This window comes from Podarcis melisellensis, assembly GCF_964234715.1.
Source record: "Podarcis melisellensis genome assembly, chromosome: 2".
Lineage (NCBI taxonomy): Eukaryota > Metazoa > Chordata > Lepidosauria > Squamata > Lacertidae > Podarcis > Podarcis melisellensis.
Window position 1 is genome coordinate 70808118 of NC_138529.1, and position 21363 is coordinate 70829480.

At 41.9% G+C, this 21363-nt stretch overlaps 1 protein-coding gene across 4 annotated transcripts in view; it reads right to left on the reverse strand.

The window, feature by feature from the left end:
- Window positions 1-21363, reverse strand: part of CACNA2D2 (calcium voltage-gated channel auxiliary subunit alpha2delta 2) — a 530937-nt gene that overhangs the window by 229215 nt on the left and 280359 nt on the right. For all 4 annotated transcript variants that reach the window (XM_081900249.1, XM_081900248.1, XM_081900247.1 and 1 more), the window contains one exon: window positions 8316-8375. In XM_081900249.1, coding sequence (XP_081756375.1) covers window positions 8316-8375 — 60 coding nt within the window. The remainder of the gene's footprint in view (window positions 1-8315; window positions 8376-21363) is intronic.

Below are 21363 nucleotides of genomic sequence, written 5' to 3' on the forward strand. Positions count from 1 at the left end.
AGCACAGAGGGAATGGAAGGAAGATCAAAGATAGCTAAAGGGAGAAGAGCTTGGGTTCTGTATCTGAAGGAAATATAGAGGAAAAACTTTTAGGAGGCCTCTCTTCTCTCCTTCTCCTCAGCCTTTTGACATCTACTAGACGGACATGGGTGGTGGTGTGCTCTAAACCACAGAGCCTAGGGATTGTCAATCAGAAGGTCAGCGGTTCGAATCCCCAAGATGGGATGAGCTCCCATTGCTAGGTCCCAGCTCCTGCCAACCTAGCAGTTCGAAAGCACATCAAAGTGCAAGTAGATAAATAGGTACCACTCTGGTGGTAAATGGCATTTCCATGAGCTGCTCTGGTTCGCCAGAAGTGGCTTAGTCATGCTGGCCACATGACCTGGAAGCTGTACACCGGCTCCCTCGGCCATTAAAGCGAGATGAGCACCGCAACCCCAGAGTCGTCCGTGATGGGACCTAATGGTCAGGGGTCCCTCCCTTTACATTTAAGGTGATACTGCTTAAGACTCCATCATTGTAGCAGGAGATTCTCAGTGGTGGCCCCAGCAATACAAAACTCACTACAAAGTCATTCCCCACTGCTCATTCTGAGTCCAAGTTTTTACATAACATTGTAAATATTTCTTACTATGAACTCAGTGATGTTTAATGACTGAAGATTGTTATTTGCAGTTTTGCACTCCCTCTTTCCAGATGCTGCTAAATGTTCTGGTGTCGCTGTTTATTTTTTATTTATTTTACAATTTTATTGTTTAATTCTTTATGATTTTTTGTTGTACGACAACCTGATTTTTTATTTTTAAATGAGCTGGATATAAATGTTTATAGCAACCACAAAAGCCGTTGATTCTCCAGGTGCAACTGGTGATGATAAGGACGAAATGCTTGCTTATTGATCTGCATGGCCTGAAGAGAAGAGCAAACCCTTTTCCCTGGACTGGTAGTGAAATGAGCCTGCCCGACAATGACTCAAGGAGCACAGTCAGAGGACGGATTTTGTAGCCATCATCCAAATGTTGCTTTCCGGTACCAGAGGAAATTTTCTTTCACTGCTGCTTATCTGTAATTCTGCAGAATCAGCACCATCTCCTGCTAATCAGGGCAGGCAGCTCGTAGGACACACTCAGAGGAGCAAAGGGACCACAGGATGTGCTAGCAGCAGAGAGCAGCTGCAGTGGCAGCAAGATTTTAAAATCATTTAGGTTTTTTTCTTTTTAAGTTGGAATGAGGAGTATTTAGAGTGGGCTGGGGAAGAAGGAAGATTAAGGGAATCAATGGTGGAGTTAGAGAAGAGAAAGAGATCCTTGAGAAGAGAAAGAGATCCATGAGACTCTCTCTTTCCTGTTCATTTGCTCTTGCCCTTTTATTTTCTGTTTTGCCCATAGGTCTGCTACAATGGAGAGGAGCCACATGCATTGCAGTTAACTCCATATTTACCTCGCCGGTGATAGGCTTGGGCTCAATGAATCCACTGATGCCAAAAGAACCTCACCAGGACTTACTGAAACAGAGGGACAAAAGGAGCACAAAGCCCCTGAAATGTGAGAAAGGGGGAGAGTAGGCTCAAAGGCAGAGCGGTCTCTGTTTACCTGCAGCTACTTACCTGCACCTTCCCCCATTTATAGACAAAAATAAAATAAAATGGAGAAAATGGAGGTTAAGTCTGGGGAAGATGCTTTCAGCTTGATCACCTTCCAGAATGCACCAAGAGCGGGTGCACAAGCTCTCAGGGCAAAGGTGGGAAATCAGGGTTGCAAAGATATTGAAATTACCCTCACTCTTCCAAACAAACCTTGGTCAACTGCTTGGCCTCTTGTTTGGCCCCTGTTTTCAAAGACAAGTGGATTCCCTTACTTTCTTTTTGCTGTATCTTATAGCGGTCAGGTGCTATTTCCTTGTAAATTTCCTAAGCTCCCAATAATTTTGAGGAAGAATAAGGAAGGAAAAGCTTAGAGAGAAAGAGAGAAAAATAGATTGGAAGTGGTGCAGGAGATGAATTAACCAGGCATAGCAGATATGATGAAGGAGAGCGGGAGTAGAGTCTTTAAGCTCTTCTTTATACTGGAGGTTCTGAATGCCTGAGATAACAGAGATGAAATATGATTTGCTAATGTTTGCATGATGGCGCAATGCCCCATGGGTCACAAACAACAGGCAAGAAAACATCTATGGCTTTTTTGGGGAGGGGGGAAGTAAGTCACATACAGGGGCCTTTGCATTGTTCACTAAGGTCAGCGCTTCTTGCTGTCACCAGCCCAGGAGGAAGGTTATGTTCCTGCCAATGGCAGATAACAACAGCCAGCATGGTGTCACCCCACAAAGACGGCTTTTGTTCACTCCCACAGCAAGTGTGCCCCCAACCCCGCAGCAGTAGCCTGTGACACTTTGATTAGACTCTGCTGCACACAGAGGGGTCTCAAAACCTTTCAAATTATTCCTGTGCCAGGTACATAAACTAACTTCATAGCGGTGAGACTGCTTTGAGCAGAAGATTTGCACATTCATGCGAAAGCCTTATGATAATCTAGCCTGCCTTGTGTATGTCAAGATATTAATTAAGACTCTTGAATCAATTATATGACTAATGATTAGATTACAATTTGATAGAAATGTTCAGTCCTGATTTATCTATCTAGCTTCTTTTCTAGGTAGGCTGGTGCAATTGTTAATCAATTTGACTGTTTACAAGTTTATGTCATATTTCTAGTACCAATCTATTAAGATGCAAATCCCATACCTTGAATCTACCCTTCCTGTTTAAAAAGCCATGCAAAATCCTTAATAGCTCTTGGAGAAATTAAGAAGGAGGAACTTGTGCTGCTACATGCTGAAATATTTGTGGAACTCCCAAGAATATGGAATTGTAAATTCTACTTAAACTTTACACAAATCTCAGAATCATTCAGGCTTTTGTTTCTTGTACTGTACGGTTTTATAATTATTATTTTGACTGGCAGCTTTTTCCTTCTGGATAAGTGCCGCGTTTGCATTGCCCTGAAGATCCAAAGTCTATATAGCAGTGATTATAATCCACAGAAATGGAAGTTTGTAGCTGACTAATATGGAACATCCTTCGGGTTGCTACATCAAAGAAAACACCAGGCAAGGGCAGGCTGGCATCTAAGCCACTCAGCATGGTGGCAAGTGGATAAAGAGAGAATACGGATAAATTTAAAATCTATTTGCTATGCTGTTCCAAAGATTTTACCAGACAGGTGCCCATTACAAGTGCCAACTTGTAAAGCTGAAAATCCTTCTTTGATGCTGATGTTGTCAAGAGGAGCTAGGCTCCGAGGCACCCAACTCAAGGGACAGGTCAAGGTGGAGCACGCTAACCTCAGTGCTGTGGGGGCTCATCTGTCTTTCCCGGAACAATAACTTTAGCTGCTCACTTCATGTCTGCTTGCATGAGTCAGCCATTGCCTGCTAGTCTTGCTGTTTTGAAATGCAGAAAAGCATAGAGGCTGCCCTCTGGCTCCCTGTGCTTGTGCTCCAGTGATGTTAATAATATCTTGATGGGAGTGGAGATGCTCCTATGGGAATCAGGCTCAGAGCTAGCAATTTGGAGTTGTCAGTGAGGCGACCTTGAAGCCCAGAGATATTGTCTGTCTTCCAAGGAGAAAACGGGCATCTGAGGGCATTTCTCTTGTAAACTGAAACAATAAAACCCACTTGGTTGTGGGCTTTGGTTTAAGGAAATGGAAGCTGGAGTGATGAAAGCATAACCCAAGTGGAAACAACCGTGCTCTATTCTTGCTACAGGCAGAAGAGGCTCAAGGCCACCTTTGCTCCTAATATATCCTAGTTAAGTCAGCTATAGTTGCCATGGTATGCACACTGCTACATACAGCAGAGGGGGAGAGGGAGGGAGAAACTATGGTGTCTGTCGTAACACTGGGTTACTTAAGAGCATATGAAAAGCCCTGGTGGATCATACCAAAGGTTTACCTAGTCCAGTGTTTCCCAACCTTGTGCCTCCAGCTGTTTTTGAACTACAATTCCCATCATCCCTGACCACTGGTCTTGCTAGCTAGGGATGATGGGAGTTGTAGGCCAAAAACATCTGGAGGCACAAGGTTGGGAAACACTGATCCTAGTCTACCACTCTTTTTCCAAAGTGGCCAACCAGATGTTCATGTGAAGCCCACCAGTAGGATATCAGTACAATAGCATTATCTTGATTATGTTCTCCAGCAATTGGCATCCAGAAGCCTATTGACTCAAAGCTGTACCCATCAAAGCTGTACCCAAAGCTGTACCCATCATGACTGGCAGCCATCAACAGCCTTATCCTCCATGGGTTTGTCAAATCCTCTTTTAAGGATCCAACCTTACCACCTACCATCCAAGTATATCATTGCATATTATGGTATCAAAGCCTGCAGTTTAACTATGCACCGTGTGAAGTACTACATTCTTTTGTCTTTCCTGAATTAATGACCCTTAAGTTTCATAAGTTGACCCTGGGTTCTTCCCATGTATGTTCTCCACACAATGCCTAATTTTAGAAACTGGGGAGAATATTCTGGCATGAACCAAAGATTTTACAAAAGATTTTACCAAAGAGTGGGCTTGGTTAGGTGCATAGGCCAGAGGTTTCTCATTCTCAACATAGCTTTTGGAAATAGTGCCACCAAAGTTAGCGAGAGTTAAATAAATTAAACCTACTCAGTTTTGAATAGTGACATAGAATATCTTACATTAGGGTTATAACAAATCTGAACGATGCCGGAATAGAAAAAAAAGTGAATTTCACACCTACTCTTCACAGGCATCTTATCCCATGTCTGATTGAATGAAAAGAAGCAGGTATTTTAAGTATTCCTCATTGTGAGGCATGGATCTATTTTTAAAAGCTGCTTCCCCTACAGATACCATTAAAGATTGCAGAGGAAGAGGTGATGGGTGGGATGCAATTCCTACCAAGAGCCAGCTAATTTTTCAAAGCCTAAAATCTGGAAGCCAGTTTGCTTTAGCAGCACTTGTTATGGACATTTTGTATATTTCAATAATTCATACTAACAGTAAAATTACCCAACACGGGAAAATAACTTGTGAAGCAGAGCAATTTGTGCCTTTGGCATGCCAGCTAAACACTGAATAAATCTAGTATTATGAAACAAAATGCAGAGAAGTCATACACATGGGTAGCAAACCTTGCCTACCACAAACTGCTATTATTGCTAGACATGTTAAAGTTGCAGGATTATGTTGATAAAGTGTGCAGTGGTGTAAGAGTCACCATGCCCATGTCACTGGTGCAACCACCTTCCACTCAGTGCTTATAAGGGCAATGGAAGAACTATTTTGAGTGCTGGGATAACACAGGACAGAAGCACATTTTTTTCCAGGAAAGGCCCTTGGATCCTGTGCATGAATGACCAACCACTTTATATTTCTCATACGAAATGAACCTCTTCCCTTCCCTAAAAAGGTTTTAGCTTCTGATTTATTGAGAAGTCAAGGTTTACTTGTTAAGGCAGCCTCTGTAGCAGGAATGGGGAATTTCTGGCTTGTGGGCCTAATTAGGTCCACTGGTCCTCTGCTTTTGGACTGCCAGGCCATTTTTAGTCAAGCCACGCCTTCCTGTCCTCCACCTGACATCACACATGGCATCAGGTGAGGGGAAGGTAAAGTCATGGATGGGCCAAAGAGGGGTTTTGCAAGGCTATTCAAAATCCTGACTTCAAAGCACAGTGCAGGGTTCTACGAATACCCAGAAAAATGAGTATGTTCACATGTTCTTTGGGGTCCTTCCAGGTTCCATTCCTGCCTGACTTCCCTGTTTTCCACATATGTACACTCCATATTTTCCCATTCACCACAGGCCCTAATGTCCTTGCCTTCTTCTTTCCTCTTTCCTCCTTCCTCCTTCCATAATAGAAATTTCCATTGTGCCACAAGAGGTCTCAGTGGGTTGCACATTGCCATTCAGTGTGTGTTTCACCCCTTTGTCTTTTCACAAATGATGCTCTGGTTGACTCTCAGGTCTCGAACTCACTCAGGTGTAAAGTTATAACCACAGACTTTAGCAGTGCTCAGAGTGCTTGCCCTTTGATCCTCTAAAGAAGTAAAAGGAATGTCAAGTCACCTCTATAAAAATAATCTATCTCACTGGAGCAAGCAGAATGGCAAGCTGTGGAACGTGCCCTTTGCTTTGGCAGAACTATTTTTTGGCAAGGGGGTGGGACTCAGCATTTCAATGCTGTTGTTTTTAATGAACTTCACTGCAGGGAGCTTTTTGCTCCCCACAACCACCATCCCATTCTTCTAAATAAGTTTATCAAAATATGGTTTCCTTTTCTTAGGAGACAGCAAAAGGAAAAGCATTCTATCCTTTCACTGCCAGCAGGTTTGGATGTTGATTCTGGAGATGAAGGTGCTCATTTATATTAGAAGAGGAAGCTTAAAAAGAAGGTGGAAAGGGATCCCAAGCTTTATCAAGCCTGTCCCACCAGATTACCCTATATATTCTGCATAACACTGTGCTATAAGCAGAGAAGAAGAATGAAGACGGCGTCTAGTGGGGACACTCTGATGCCCCCCGAAGTGGAGAACTGCTCTCCTGTAGCATCTATAAGCTGGAATATGAAACCAGACAGAAGAAGGAGGAGGAGGAGGAGGAGTTTTGATTTGATATCCCGCTTTATCACTACCTGAAGGAGTCTCAAAGCGGCTAACATTCTCCTTTCCCTTCCTCTGCCCCACAACAAACACTCTGTGAGGTGAGTGGGACTGAGAGACTTCAGAGAAGTATGACTAGCCCAAGGTCACCCAGTAGCTGCATGTGGAGGAGCGGAGAACGCAAACCCGGGTCACCAGATTATAAGTCTACCACTCTTAACCACTACACCACACTGGCTCTTTAAGAAACTTATTTGCCGTAATGCTATCTCTGAAAGGAAGGGAGTTTTCCCTCTCTTTTGTCTTCCTGTAACAATTTAAATGCATTTCCGAGCAGAATGCCACGATTTCTTGTTGAGCTTTAGCGCCGCCATAATTACAAAGTCAAATGCAATCATTAAAACAGCAACATTTGCTTGTCACCATCTTAGATTGCTCTTCACCTCCTCCTGAACAAACTCCAACTGGAATGAGTTGCATCAAATATTATTAAAATGTGAATGCCATTGTATTCTCATATGCGTGAACCCCCCCCCCCACTGGACTGAGCACACCCTTGCCTGTAGGGCCACCTCTTAGCACATCATGCCTCTTGCACTATTAAGATGGCACGTTCGTAACATAGTTCTCCACAGCAACTCAAAAACAAAGCTTTTAACTGTTAGTTTTACCTCCATCTCCTGCTGTCTGCCTTGTCTTATTACCTGCACATGCAGATAGAGGCGATACTAAAAGTGAGCTCAAAATGACTGAATTCACTTTCATTTTGGCTGGCCAGCACAGGGAGACTAACAAGCAAATAGCAGGGCACCTGCAAATACAGAGCTTTCTGGAAAACCAAGGAGCTGGAAAGGAGAAGGAGTGATGGGCCAGAGGAAGAAAAAGGAAGCGGAAAATAGAGAGAATGAAGACATAATGGCTTTGTGAAGTATTCTGAGAATGAGAAGCAGAGGGGAAAAGATTTATTTTAAGGACCTCATTGTATTCAGGAATTTATTTTAATTTGGTCACTTAATATTTACCGTATTTTTTGCTCTATAAGACTCACTTTTTCCCTCCTAAAAAGTAAGGGGAAATGTGTGTGCGTCTTATGGAGTGAATGCAGGCTGCACAGCTATCCCAGAAGCCAGAACAGGAAGAGGGACTGCTGCTTTCACTGCGCAGTGATCCCTCTAGCTGTTCTGGCTTCTGAGATTCAGGATATTTTTTTTCTTGTTTTCCTCCTCCAAAAACTAGGTGCGTCTTGTGGTCTGGTGCGTCTTGGCGAAAAATACGGTATATTGACCTACAATGAATTTCAAAAGGAGCGAGCACATTGATAGAGCCACACCCACATCTGAAGTGCCTGAAATGTAATCCGAACCCTGCTGTAAACATAGTGAGAGAAGACCTGTGAACTGCAGAGCAGCAGCTGGAATGTGAAGGCCTTTCTTTTACCAGACATATGTATTTATAGAAGCGCTTACATCAGTTGTGCTTATTTTGTGTTGGACACACAAACAAACACCTGTTGCATCTGTGTTTCAAAAAGGTTCACTTGCAAGAAGGGGTTTGACAGCACATGTAACACTGAAGTGTGTGTGTGTGTGTGTGTGTGTGTGTGTGACAAAGAGACAGGCAGGGTGTGTGGTGTGGTTTGTGTGTGTTCAATCCTTGATATGATTAGAGGCCACAAAAAAGAAGTTTACCTTGATGTTGTCTTGCCAACGATGGGCTTTCTGAAATTTCTCAGCCGCATCAGCCAGTCTCTGGAAATGGAAAAGAGAGAGGGTAAGTCCACAGAGAGGTAATGTGAACTGCAATAATGAAAGAGGAGTTATTTTAACGCTGTTCTAGCACTTATGGAACCAGCTACATCATTCCTGGGGCTTACAAGGAAACAAAGCATTTTCAGCACCCTTACTAAAGCAGTTCTTGTTATGAAAAGAGATTAATTAAAGGTTTATGGGTTCCCATGACCATCTTCTGTATGCAAATCTGATCTTGTTTAATTAAAGGAGCAAACCTGTGAGAAGCCTTGTGCTTCAAAGTCTTTTATGAGGTGAATTTACTTTCCTTCATAAGGGAGGTTGGCTTCCATTGGCATTTGCGGGCAAAATTGGGCTGCAATCTGTGATGATGTTGAAGTTAGGGCAAAATCTATCCTCTGTCCCTAATGCGAGAGCTGCTCATGGGATCTAGGATTTGTCTGCACCTCAGTAATGCCTGCAATGGAAGCAACTTCATTTCTCCCACATTTAAGTTAATTTGGTTAGTTAGTTAATTGAATCCATGCATCGCTTCCCACCACCAAGAAGGTCTGAGTGACTCACAAAAGATAAAATGCAGGGGGTTGGGTACAATCTATAGCATAATTCAAGCTGCCTGTAGTTTAGGAATGACCTATAGAAGTCAATGCAAACCATTTCATTCCCTGGGAGAAACAGAGTATTAGTCAAGTCAGGTTTCTGCAAATACTATACTTCAAGTGGTTCACAACAGATACATTAACAATAGTAATCCTATCCAGGCATTTATTCACACACACGGGGCTGGGTTCAAATAAGCTTCGGTTATCTTAGCATAGGCTACTTGACCAGCATTTAGTTCTGCTTTCACACTATCTTGTCTTGTTGTGTTCTATGAAACACAGGCCATGGTTAAATATTTTAAAAAGCAACAAGCCAACTTCAAACCATGGACAATGAAGTTGGTTTGTTTAACTAATCACAATTTGTTTTATACCACTATCTCTAGTTTGTATGACATGACAGTGCTGGTGAAGTCCTTCTCCCAGCTGCCTGGGAGGAAGAGAGTAAAGTCAGGTTCATTCCAGCTAGTGCACATCAGGTTCAACCATGGTTTGGTATTACTTGCAAACCGAGCTTCTGTCTATTGCAGAGGTGGAATAACATTCTTGCCAGCCTGAAGGCTCACAGTGATTTTTGCAGAATTTACAGTGCTATCAATTGCTGAGCAGATTTCATTGCTTAGCAGGAAGTTATAGGACACCCATGTAGCTAGAACCAAGCCAACATGCTGAGTTATTGGTGAAAATAAAAGTCTTTGTCTACAGAGGATCACTCATTCTAATTTGGTGGTTACAAGATTTACCAGAGTGGTGATTTTTGTCTGAGGCCTATTTACTTTTCCTTCACTTTGACAGATTATTTTTACACTGCCAATTCAATCTCCGAGGAAAGCCAGTGTATGTATGCATAGCATCCAACCAGTCGCAATGCGCCAGCCATTCCTGTGAAGCTGTGAAGGGGCTGAGGAATCAGGTAAGATATCTGAACAAGCTCTTCCTTTAATTATAGGCTGCAGCAAGAACCTCCAGGCTGAGATAGCATTTAAAGACAGCCTGACAAGATCTAATCAAGCGGGATGTTAAATGCAGATGCAAGAGCCATCTTCTTTGCTTAAAATGTATGAGATTTAAAAAGGGGGCAAAAGGGAGGGAGGGAAGGAAAGAAAAACCCGAAGTGATTTTGTAGAGTTTGCCGTTGAAGTGATTGCAGAAGCATGCCTCATTACTTAGCAGGAAGCCATGGGGCAGGATTTCAGCACTGTCAAGAGCAGAGCATCATCTGTCCGCCAAGCCTCATCATCCCAGCCCCTTTGGCCATCAGGAGCTTAAAAGGGCAGGAGGCTCAAAAGTTCTTCAAGGAGGTTAGGGACAATAAATGGTTCTCCTCCCAGGGATGCAGCACTCTTCTCCTATGTCTTTATTTAATGCCTATTTCCAAAATATACAGGAGTCAGCTGAAAATTAGTGATGAAAACAGTTCCATCGCAATCAGATAAGAAAACACAAACAAAACCTGGGTTTGCTTCAAAGCAGCTAATGCCATGCCAAATGTGTGTGTTGTTTTATTTATCTTTCAAACAGAAAATTCAAATATCCAAGGCCTGGGCAAGATATTTTATGCCTGACAGCAGCTATTCCAATGAAGGCTCATGGGGGGAAAATTATCAGTACTTACTCTTTAAAAACTTTTGTTGAAAGGTTTCTGGGGTGTGAGAGATGCCTCCCAAGAAAGATGGGAATTGTTTTTAGGACAGCACCCTGCCAGCTTTTCCACTCTCCCCAGCCCTTTGCCAAGCTCTTGAGAGTTACATGAGAAGTGCTTTCATCTGCTCAGTTGTTGCCATGATATTCCCTACCCCTCCCACAGTTGCAAACATTTGGTTCTCTAGTATGTGTTCCAAAGGAAGAAACAAAATAGATTATTGGTGGAAGTGCATCTGACCGGAGAGGTACAAAGCTTGGAGATACAACTTTATCCAATGCCATCAGTGGAGGCTCAGGTGGCCTTAGTGGTATGAACTGTCTGTTTCCAGGACCGGGATAGTCTGATTTCAGTAACCTAACCATAACCTAATGATTGAACTATTCCAGTGTACTCTGTATGGGGCTACCCTTGAAGACAATCTGGAAGCTGCAGTGGGTGCAGAATGATGCTGCCCAGCTGTTAAGGGGACAGTGAAATGTGACCATATACCACCCATTCTTAAAGCACATTGCTGTCTGCCTGTGTGCTACTGTGCTCAGTCAAGGTGTTACTGCAAGTGTACAAAGCCCAAGTCCTAACATTCTGAGCCTTTTGGCACATAGTATAAGATTCACTGCAGTACAAGGAATTTGTACCATGGACCTCTGCATTATTTTCTCTCTCTAGGGCAGCAGGGGAGAGTAACACACTTAAAATGAGACATAGGTTAGCTTTTCATTGAAAGAAGAGAAAGGGTGCCAGTATATTTTGTCTCATACCACAGATTCTTACCAATGCAAGCAAGTCTTTTTTAAAAATGAATTTTTGGGGTTATGGTTTATTGTGCAGAGGTTGGGGTGGGGGCTGTGTAATGCTAAGGGTCTTGAGAGTGCAAGATGAGAGCACCAGTCCTGTATGTCAGTTGTGCTGCTCATAATTTTAAATCAGCTTATGTCTAAAGGAAGGTGTTGGTATATCTTTGTCCTTGAGCCTGCTTACAAGTACCAGGGGTGTACAGCTCTCAGCTGCTGCAGCTATAATGCAGCCCAAGCGCCTACAGCAAGACACAGTAGGCATGAGTGGGGAGATCCTAAGTGGTGATAAGTTGCTCTACATCAGAGTATACCACCTGCAGTTCCATATAGGAGTTTTCTCCTAGCCATGGCTATTTCTGGAGGACTATCCTGGAAAACATTTCAAGAAAGGGGATTTTAAATAAAATAAAATACATAAGCATTTATAAATCATGGGACAGGGATGGAATGATTTAAATTGGTGTCATCTAGAAAATGCCTTTTCCTTCTCTGCTGTCCAGCAAAACACACACTGCCTCTAGTTTGTTGTGCTAAAGCTTTACAGAGCTGTGTGAAATGCATCAGAATCTTTCTTTGCCACCCAAACATAGACAATTTATTTTAATTCTCTCCAAGTACTGCCATTTTGTCGTCTGTTGCTCAGCTGAATGCAAATGTATATGGAAGCGTTTCAGAGGCAGCCTATGGCAGATAGGAAAGTTTCCCACAATCCCGTGCCCAACAGCTCAACAAAATAAAAGCTGGGAAGTAGGGGATAAAGAAATTAAAGTGCAGAGAATTGATTTGTATAATGAAATTGCTGAGAAGTAGCAGTGGTTGGGGTTTGTTTTCTTTCTTATTTTTATTAAGCCAATAGGTGTGAATATACAGAGGCCAGAGACTTCCAGGGGGATCAATTTTGCACCAGCAAGTAAATTAAAAACAGAAAGCAAACTAAATGACAGCCCCCTTCTGGCACTAGTCAGTCTTTGCTTCAGTTCAGGAAAGGGAATGCTGCCAGGTAAGGAGAATAATTGCAACTGTGCTTATGGAGCCAGCCTTGATCTGGGAGGGTTCAGGTGTCAATCAGGAGGGCAAAACCATTTGCCACAGGGATGTAGATTAGGGAAGAAGAACATGAAAGCATTGTTTACTTGATTGCCCATTTTGTACAGCCTAAGGGTGGAAGGGAATGTGGGCGGCTGCAGGGTTGGATCTTTATTTTGTCCAGCACTTATTACAATTCAGTATTAAAATTATACATGCGTGCACACACATCATTCATTTCAGTTTCTCCAATGTGCTGAATTCTTCACAGCATAAAGAAGGGTTTAAGAGATGCAGTAGTAGCTGCTCTTTGCTTTTGGTGTCCCTTCACCCACCCAACAATCCCTTATTTAAGTTCCACAGCAAGTTTCTAATTGCAGGGCTTGGTTTTAGCATCAGCACGTATTTCTCACCAATACCACACAGGAGCATGGCTTAATTTGATTTCAGTGGTACCTCAGGTTACATACGCTTCAGGTTACAGACTCCGCTAACCCAGAAATAGTACCTCAGGTTAAGAACTTTGCTTCAGGATGAGAACAGAAATCGTGCCGCGGCAGTGGAAGGCCCCATTAGCTAAAGTGGTAGCTCAGGTTAAGAACAGTTTCAGGTTAAGAACGGATCTCTGGAACGAATTAAGTTCTTAACCAGAGGTACCACTGTAAGGTTTTCTTAAATAGGACTAAAGAATAACAAGGACTGTATTTCTCATGAATCTCCTGTTCCCTGCCCTTAGTTCAGGGCAGGAATCTGCACAAAGTATAATCACAAGTACGTTTCACTGCAAACCTTACAAAAACTGGGAACAACTTGCTTACACACACACACACACACACACACACACACACACACACACACACACACACTATGGCATGAACATCTTGCACAGTGCTTTATCCATAGCTCTATGGCTAATCCAGACAATGAGCAGGAAAATAGCTGTGAATCTACCAAGATAAACACCTTTCAAGGAACCTATTTAACACATTACTGCATCAGGCCTCCCTGAAATCCATCAAGGCAACATTTATTGCAGGCTTTGAACAGAGTAGGCACCCTGACTGCTAGCAATGACAAAAAAAGCACACACAATTCTAACATAAACAAAATGTATTCATTCATTTATTTACTTTAATTTACTTTAATATCTCACCTATTACACACAATTTGTGACCAACAAAACCAAATGTGCCCTACTAACCTTATTGTGATCTGTCAAATACCAGCAAAGCGGTGCGCCATATTGTAGAAAGGGTCTTGCACAATAGTAACATAAGACAATCCATTTCCTGATTCCCAACTGATCAGTCAGATCCTATGTATGAGCAAAATTATCCACGGTGCCACCCAAAAGGAATATTTTGGAGATGCATCTTACTGATAAATTTTATTTCATTATATTTATATTCTGGTTTTCCCTCCCACCCATCACGTAATTCAAGGTGACATAATGTGCTTCCCAGGAGATCTCACATGCAGGCACTAATCAGACCCACACCTAAATAGGGTCAAGAAGAGTGACTGCTTCTTGCGCCTTCAAAGATGCCTTTAATGGGGGTGGGAAATGACAACCTGTCTATATTGTCAAATGATTAACCAACACGGTGGCACATCTCTGCAGAGACAGCCAGTCATCTTTTAAAGGGACAGAGGTTCCTGGGAATAAGCAGCTTGCAAATAAAGTCTGCACATACCAAAGTTCATTTTTACACTTTTCCCCACAGAGGAAAGCCACCTATGGTTCCCTCCCATGAGGGAAATTTTATTCAGATATAATAACAGAGCCATGCAAGGCAAACAAAAAAAGTAATCATAACTGCCATGAATTAACAATTAACACTAGATATGAGGGTAGTTATAAAATTACTGTTGAATTAGTAATTGATAGTGTTAATAAGCAAAATAGTTTGCAGTCAGCTGAAAATGGTGATTTTTTAAGCATGTTTTATTGTTTTTTAAAAACACTTTTCTGTACTGAGTGCTTGTAAGTACAGTGGTACCTCGGGTTAAGAGCTTAATTCATTCCGGAGGTCCATTTTTAACCTGAAACTGTTCTTAACCTGAAGCACCACTTTAGCTAATGGGGCCTCTCGCTGCCGCCGGAGCACGATTTCTGTTCTCATCCTGAAGCAAAGTTCTTAACCTGAGGTACTATTTCTGGGTTAGCGGAGTCTGTAACCTGAAGCGTATGTAACCCGAGGTACCATTGTAATACTAGATATGTTGGGGTATTTTCTTTTTTACTGCTTTACTTTTCAATTTTCTTGATTATGTTTCTACATTTTTATTATTTGCCGATTTTACTGTTGTAAGCCACTTTGAAGTCTTTTTTTCTAAGCAATTACTAAACAAAATAAATAAATAATGGGGCAATAAATAGTAGTATCGCCTGCCAACCTAGCAGTTCGAAAGCACCCTTAAGTGCAAGTAGATAAATAGGGACCGCTTACTAGCGGGAAGGTAAACGGCGTTTCCGTGTGCGGCTCTGGCTCGCCAGAGCAGCGATGTCACGCTGGCCACGTGACCCGGAAGTGTCTCCGGACAGCGCTGGCCCCTGGCCTCTTGAGTGAGATGGGCGCACAACCCCAGAGTCTGTCAAGACTGGCCCATCTTACCTTAAATAGTAGTATGGGTGCCAGCTGAGTTCAGTGCTACTGAATTCAGGACTCTTTGGGAACTGATCTGTATTGACACCAATTCAAGTTATTAACAATCTTGTCATGCTCTGGCAGGGCAGCATCTGGCTTAATTCTTAATGGCTCCTCTAGAGTTATATGTACCATAAGTAAGTGAGCATAAGTCAAGCCATTTAGGAGTGGGGCAAAACCACCTTCTCTCTCTCTCTCTCTCCCCCCCCCCACTGGCTTAATCATAGGCAAGCAGCCACCTTAGCTCCCACACCAATCTCCATGAACATCATTCTTCCCACATAATTGGTTTCCTGGCATAATTCACCCCAAGCCATCCTTTCCATGCCTACATCATGCAATTATTCTCCTAGAGAAGCCCACTTCTCACTGTCAGCCTGATTAAAGCTGTGACAAATATGCCCTTCCCACGTTTGTGGGGCCATTCATCCCAGGTGGAGGGGAAGGGAATAATTCAATGACTACTGGGGGCAGTCACATTTCAAGAATTTCAATCTTACCTAAAATACTAGGTAGCCGATGGGGAACGATGGGTTCCTAAGGTAACCCTGGGAACAATGCTACTCCATGATGTAGTAGCATTTTCGCAGGATTCTTTGTCCAAGCAATGAGGCTGGAGCAGCCAAGATTCTGCCAAAAGTGGCAGCAAGGCTTTTTTATTGTTTTTTTTTTAAAAAGCCCAGGGTAGGGTGAGGTGCTAGGGAAAGAAAAAGAAATCCTTGATCATGTCACATTTAAAGATAATTCTTCTAAGACTAATCCATTGTTGGAAGGCTGTTTTTGCCACACCACACTCCAGATTTATTAAATAATACTTCAGCCTAGCACTCTTCTGTGAGCTGAATAGTCAGGATAGCTCAATGGGCAAAAATAAACGAAGGACGCTGTAACTCTCACATCCCCTACATATAAAGTGCACTTAATTCTTATCAACGATAAAGAAATGCATATTTCATCTTCAAATGTGAGTTATAGAGGGGTGTTTTTTTGTTTAATGGTTTTATTTTGCTATCTTTTTTTAGTATCTAAAGTATATTTTTCTTCCAGAGTTACTGTTAAGCTGGGAAAATATTAGTTAATATATTATCAATTGACAGCAAATTTGGGGGCAATAAGTACTTATGCTTTCTGGGAAAATAATGTTGTCTACAGCAAGCGGTTTAATAGGAAAAAGGCATCCAACTATTGATTTGTGGGCCAAATGTGTATGCATTACAGTTGTGCAAAGGCTTTCGTTGTTGTATTTCTAGTGTCTGCAGGTGTTTGTATTTTCTTATGGATTTTTCGAGGCAGAGGAATCGTGCGCTCTGTTGTGCAATATAGAGGGAGAAGATCAGGACTTCTATTACAGTTTCTCACCAACTACTGTTGGTGAAACAGGAGTACTAGTGGGGCCTGCAACAAAAAACACTGCAGTGTATTATCACAACCTAAGAGTGGGCTGCTGTTCGGGGTTTCAGCCAGACATTACTTATAAGCAGGTCATTCCACTCTCCAACCTGCCTCTTTTCTTTTCCATCTGATGCTCACCTTCTACAGCCACTGGATTGTTGTTTTTTGGGGTGGTAGTACTGGGAACTGCTTTGGATTTCTAGTTTTTGTGTGTATACTTCTGCAGTGACCAAAGCATTTGGCCTTCACTGTTACGTGGTTGTAGACCAGGATTTTAATGCATGCAGGGAGCCTCCTCAAGTATACAAGGCTCAATGCTTCAGAAGTTTGTCCACCAACTTATGGAGGAGACGAAGAAGGCAATGGAGATGAAGCTTAGTATACTCATCCCTGCTCATGTGTTCAGAATCCACACCTTTTGCTGAAACTTGCAATCTATTCATTCTGAAATACACATAGCTAATTTGGTTCGCCTTGGGAAATGATCTATAATGAGTTGAAAAATAATGTTTAAGATAACTTTCCCCAAAAGACTGGAGTCCTTTTTTTGTTGGGAATAATTCAGACTGATGTCCCTCAGTGTCAGCAAAAGTTATTTATGTATGCAACAATGGTGGCCCGAGTTTTGTTAGCCCCCAAATGGAAAGTGAGGGAGGTCCCAGGCAAAGAGGACTGGCAACTTAAGATGTTAGACTACGCAGAGCTTGCAGGTTTAACATAATGAGAGCAAGAAGAACATATATTCAAAGAAGAGTGGAAAATATTTATTGGGCATATGGAAAATAATTGTACACAGCTCAAGACGCTGGCAGCATTAATATAAATTCAACAGTGTAATTAATGTTTGAGGGATGTAAAAGTGGAGAACTGACGAAATTGGTTATAGCAAAATATGCAGGAATTAAAGATAAAATGAACCATGGAAAGAGGAGGAGGTAAGTCATTGGATACCTAACAGTATGTAAAATGTTTATTTTAAGATTTGAAATTTAATAAAAACTATTATAAACAATAATAATTTGGTTCGCCTTGGTTAGCAGCCTCTTGTTCTCAATCTTACAGGTACTCCTGACAAGAACTAAAGCTACATGATTTCAGAAATCATTTAAGCATTCTTTTGATTAACTAGAGTAAACTCTAAAAATAAACAGATGCGCTTTCCCAGTCATTCCCTTGAGATATAGCTGAGAAGACACTTAACATTTCCCATGGTGTGAAACAAATTAATTTGCAATGAAATTGTACCTGCTGCTTTAAAAGAACTTATACTTCAGAACTTTATATTTGCAGGGGGCTGGGCTGAACATCTGGCTCACAAGATGCTTACATTTTGTTGGGCCACATTTTGTGACCAGTTGGTCTTTGAAGTGGGTAGGCACCTTTCTAGTGCGATAGAAAACCCCCTCAAATATAGCGCATTCAAAAATAGTGGTGCATAAACCATGGGATTTCCTCAGCAGACTGAATAAAGCAATGAATTGAGTTGTTATGTTGGGAAACGACCAGCCTGGGGACTTGAAATGGAGGTCACAGGTATTTGAACATGCGCCTCCCACCGACTTGAGCTTCCATGTTCAAATGTTTGCAAGCATGATCAAGGAGGAGAGGCGGAGACCGATTGCCTCATTCCTGCAAGTGCTACCACCTGCCTCCTCTTTCCCATAGTAGAGGATGTCCCTCCTTCACCTTGTCCCCAAGGAACTAGCACAGGCTTCCGCAACCTCGGTCCTCCGGATGTTTTGAGACTACAATTCCCATCATCCCTGACCACTGGTCCGCTTGCTAGGGATCATGGGAGTTGTAGGCCAAAAACATCTGGAGGGCAGAGTTTGAGGAAGCCTGAACTAGCAGCTCAACTGAGGCAGTTCATGAGAAGGCAGTGGTAGGTGTTTCTCAGACTCCAGTGCAGCACATTTCCCTGCAGAGGTGGGACTGCAACTTCCAGCTGCAGAATCCTCAGCAGGAAGGTGATGCTACTGAGAAGGCACATGCACACTGTCTCCCCAGAAACTACCTCTTTTATCCTATTCTTATCTTCATATCCAGGGTCATTGAACATAAGAATGGAGTAGGACAGAATGGAGCAGTAACACAACAGAGCCATGTTCTCTCAGCTTAGCACAAGTGTGGCTAAACTTTTCCAGGCCAAGGGTAGCATGATTAACCCTCCAGGAGCTCCTTATTAAGTATGAAGTGGTCAATTCAAAAATTGTTTAAGGAAAACCTTCAGGTTGTAACACACACACACACACACACACATTTAAAAATGACAGTTTGGAAGAGAGAGAGGGACCACAAAAAACCTTTTGGGGGATGAATGAAACTCATGGGCCATGAGTTAGCTGCTCATGGCTTGGCATGTTTTTAGCATATTCACATTCTACTGAATGTCACTGGATCACAAACTTGTAAAGTTTGAAGGGACTACGAGGGTCATCTAGTTCAATGCCCTGCAATGCAGGAATCTTTCACCAAACGTGGGCCACAAACTCATGACACTGAGGATTAGGAGTCTCATGTTTTACCAACTGAGCTATCCCTGGGTAATAATCTGCAGCAGTTAAGGACAGGGACTGGGACAGATAAATCTATCAACTTTAATTTTTCTCAGTTATGCATTTTTTTCCAAACTTAAATTCAGTTTCCCACATTTCTATAGCTTGCAATTTACTTTGCATCTTCAAGCACATTCCTTTTTAAAACATATTTTTGTATGTAATATTTGCAAGCAATTTCCCCAAATATAATTCGTGAAAAATAAGAAGTATGATGTTATTTGTTTCCAGGAAACTCACATTGCTAAGAAACACAAACATATACTGGTGAACAAAAAGTTAGGAGTAGATTTTATCAATTCGGATGCTAAAAAAAAAAGAGGAGTAGTAATATATGTTAAAGAGAAGTGGGAACCAACTCTGATATGCAAAGATGAGGAAGGAAGAATCTTAGGGATTCAATTAAATTTCCGGGGGGAAAAAATCAACGTCGTGACGGTTTATGCTCCGAACACAAATAGAGCAGAGTTTTTTGAGAAACTGGAAAATATGTTATTAGGGCTAGAAGCTTATAAGTTAATTCTGCTAGGGGATATGAATGGCGTCCCGGTGCCGGAGCTGGACAGGAGTGAGAGGAAGGGGAAATTGGACAGGGGGAAACTGCCGAAATCATTCAGAGATATGGAAGGAAATTTAGATCTAATTGACATATGGAGACAGAAAAATCCCACCTCCAAACAGTTTACGCACTATTCTGAACCCCATCAGAGCTGGGGCAGAATTGATCAAGTTTGGCTAACAAGAATTCTCGCGTTAAGGGTTAAAAAATGTGAAATTCTCCCTAGGACAATATCTGATCACTGCGCCCTAGATATAGCAATAATAAGTGAACGAAAGGGACAATACAGGTGGAGGATGTGTGAGAACTTACTGGACAACGAAGAGGTGAAGGAAAGAATTAAAGGCTCCTTAAAGGAATATCTAGAGATTAATTTGAATAAAGAAACCCCCATAGATGTAGTCTGGGACGCCAGTAAGGCGGTGATGAGGGGCCTCCTAATACAACAAAATAATTATAGAAGAAAGGTAAGGGAACGTAAGAAAGAGGACATTCTAGCACATCTGAGAAAATATGAGAGAAAGCTGGTCATGAACCCTACAGACGCTGACGCTAGCCGAGTATTGAAGGTGCTTCAAGCCCAATATTCAGCAATAGTAAATCAGGAGATGGAGTGGAAAATTAAATTTACAAAACAAAGATACTTTGAGTCAGCAAACAAAATGGGGAAGTTACTTGCTTGGCAGCTAAGAAAACGTAAGAAACAAAACGTGATAAATAAAATAATAACGGAGGATAATATCATAGAAGAACCTGAGGCAATAGAAAATAGATTCACGCAGTTCTTTGAAAAGTTGTATGAGAGAGGTAGTGAAAAAGGCATAGAAATTAAAAATTATTTGGATAGAAATGAAAGGAAATATATATCAGAGGAGGATAGAGCACAACTGAACAAAGAGATCTCAGTAGATGAAATTAAGGAAGCCATTAATAGGATGAAGAACGGGAAAGCCCCTGGGCCGGATGGCCTGTCCGCAAAATATTATAAAACATTAGAGGAACATCTAACCCCAGTGCTTAAAGAGGTGTTTAATAATATCTTCCAGGTAGGGAAGATCCCAGCCTCCTGGAAAATGGCGTATATAACTTTGATTCCGAAGACAGAGAGAAATAAAACAGATATAAAAAATTATAGACCTATTTCTCTAATGAACAACGATTATAAGATCTTTGCTAATATCATGGCCGATAGACTTAAGAAACTCTTGAAGGAGTACATACATAAAGACCAAGTGGGATTTTTACCGAACAGACACCTGAGAGAAAATGTCCGCCACATTATAAATATCATTGAGTACCTAGATATGAGAATAGATGTCCCTGCAGCATTGATCTTTATAGATGCCGAAAAGGCATTTGACAATGTCTCATGGGAATTCTTATCACATTGCTTGGAAAAGGCAGGTATTGAAGGCCCTTATATGAAAGGGATCAGGGCAATATATAGAGAACAACAGGCAAGGTTGATTATAAACGACAATTTGACCAGACCCTTTAAGATTGAGAAAGGCACAAGGCAGGGCTGTCCATTATCCCCCTTACTATTTATAATGGTTTTAGAAATAATCGCGAATAGAATAAGAGAGGCAGCTAATGTGAAGGGGATAAGAATTGGGAAGAAAGAATTTAAGCTTAAGGCATATGCTGATGACCTAGTCCTGTCGGTGGAGAACCCAGTAGAAAGCGCAAGCAAGGTGATAGAACTTCTAGAGGACTTTGGCAGACTATCAGGCTTTAAATTAAACAGGGAAAAAACAAAAAGTCTAG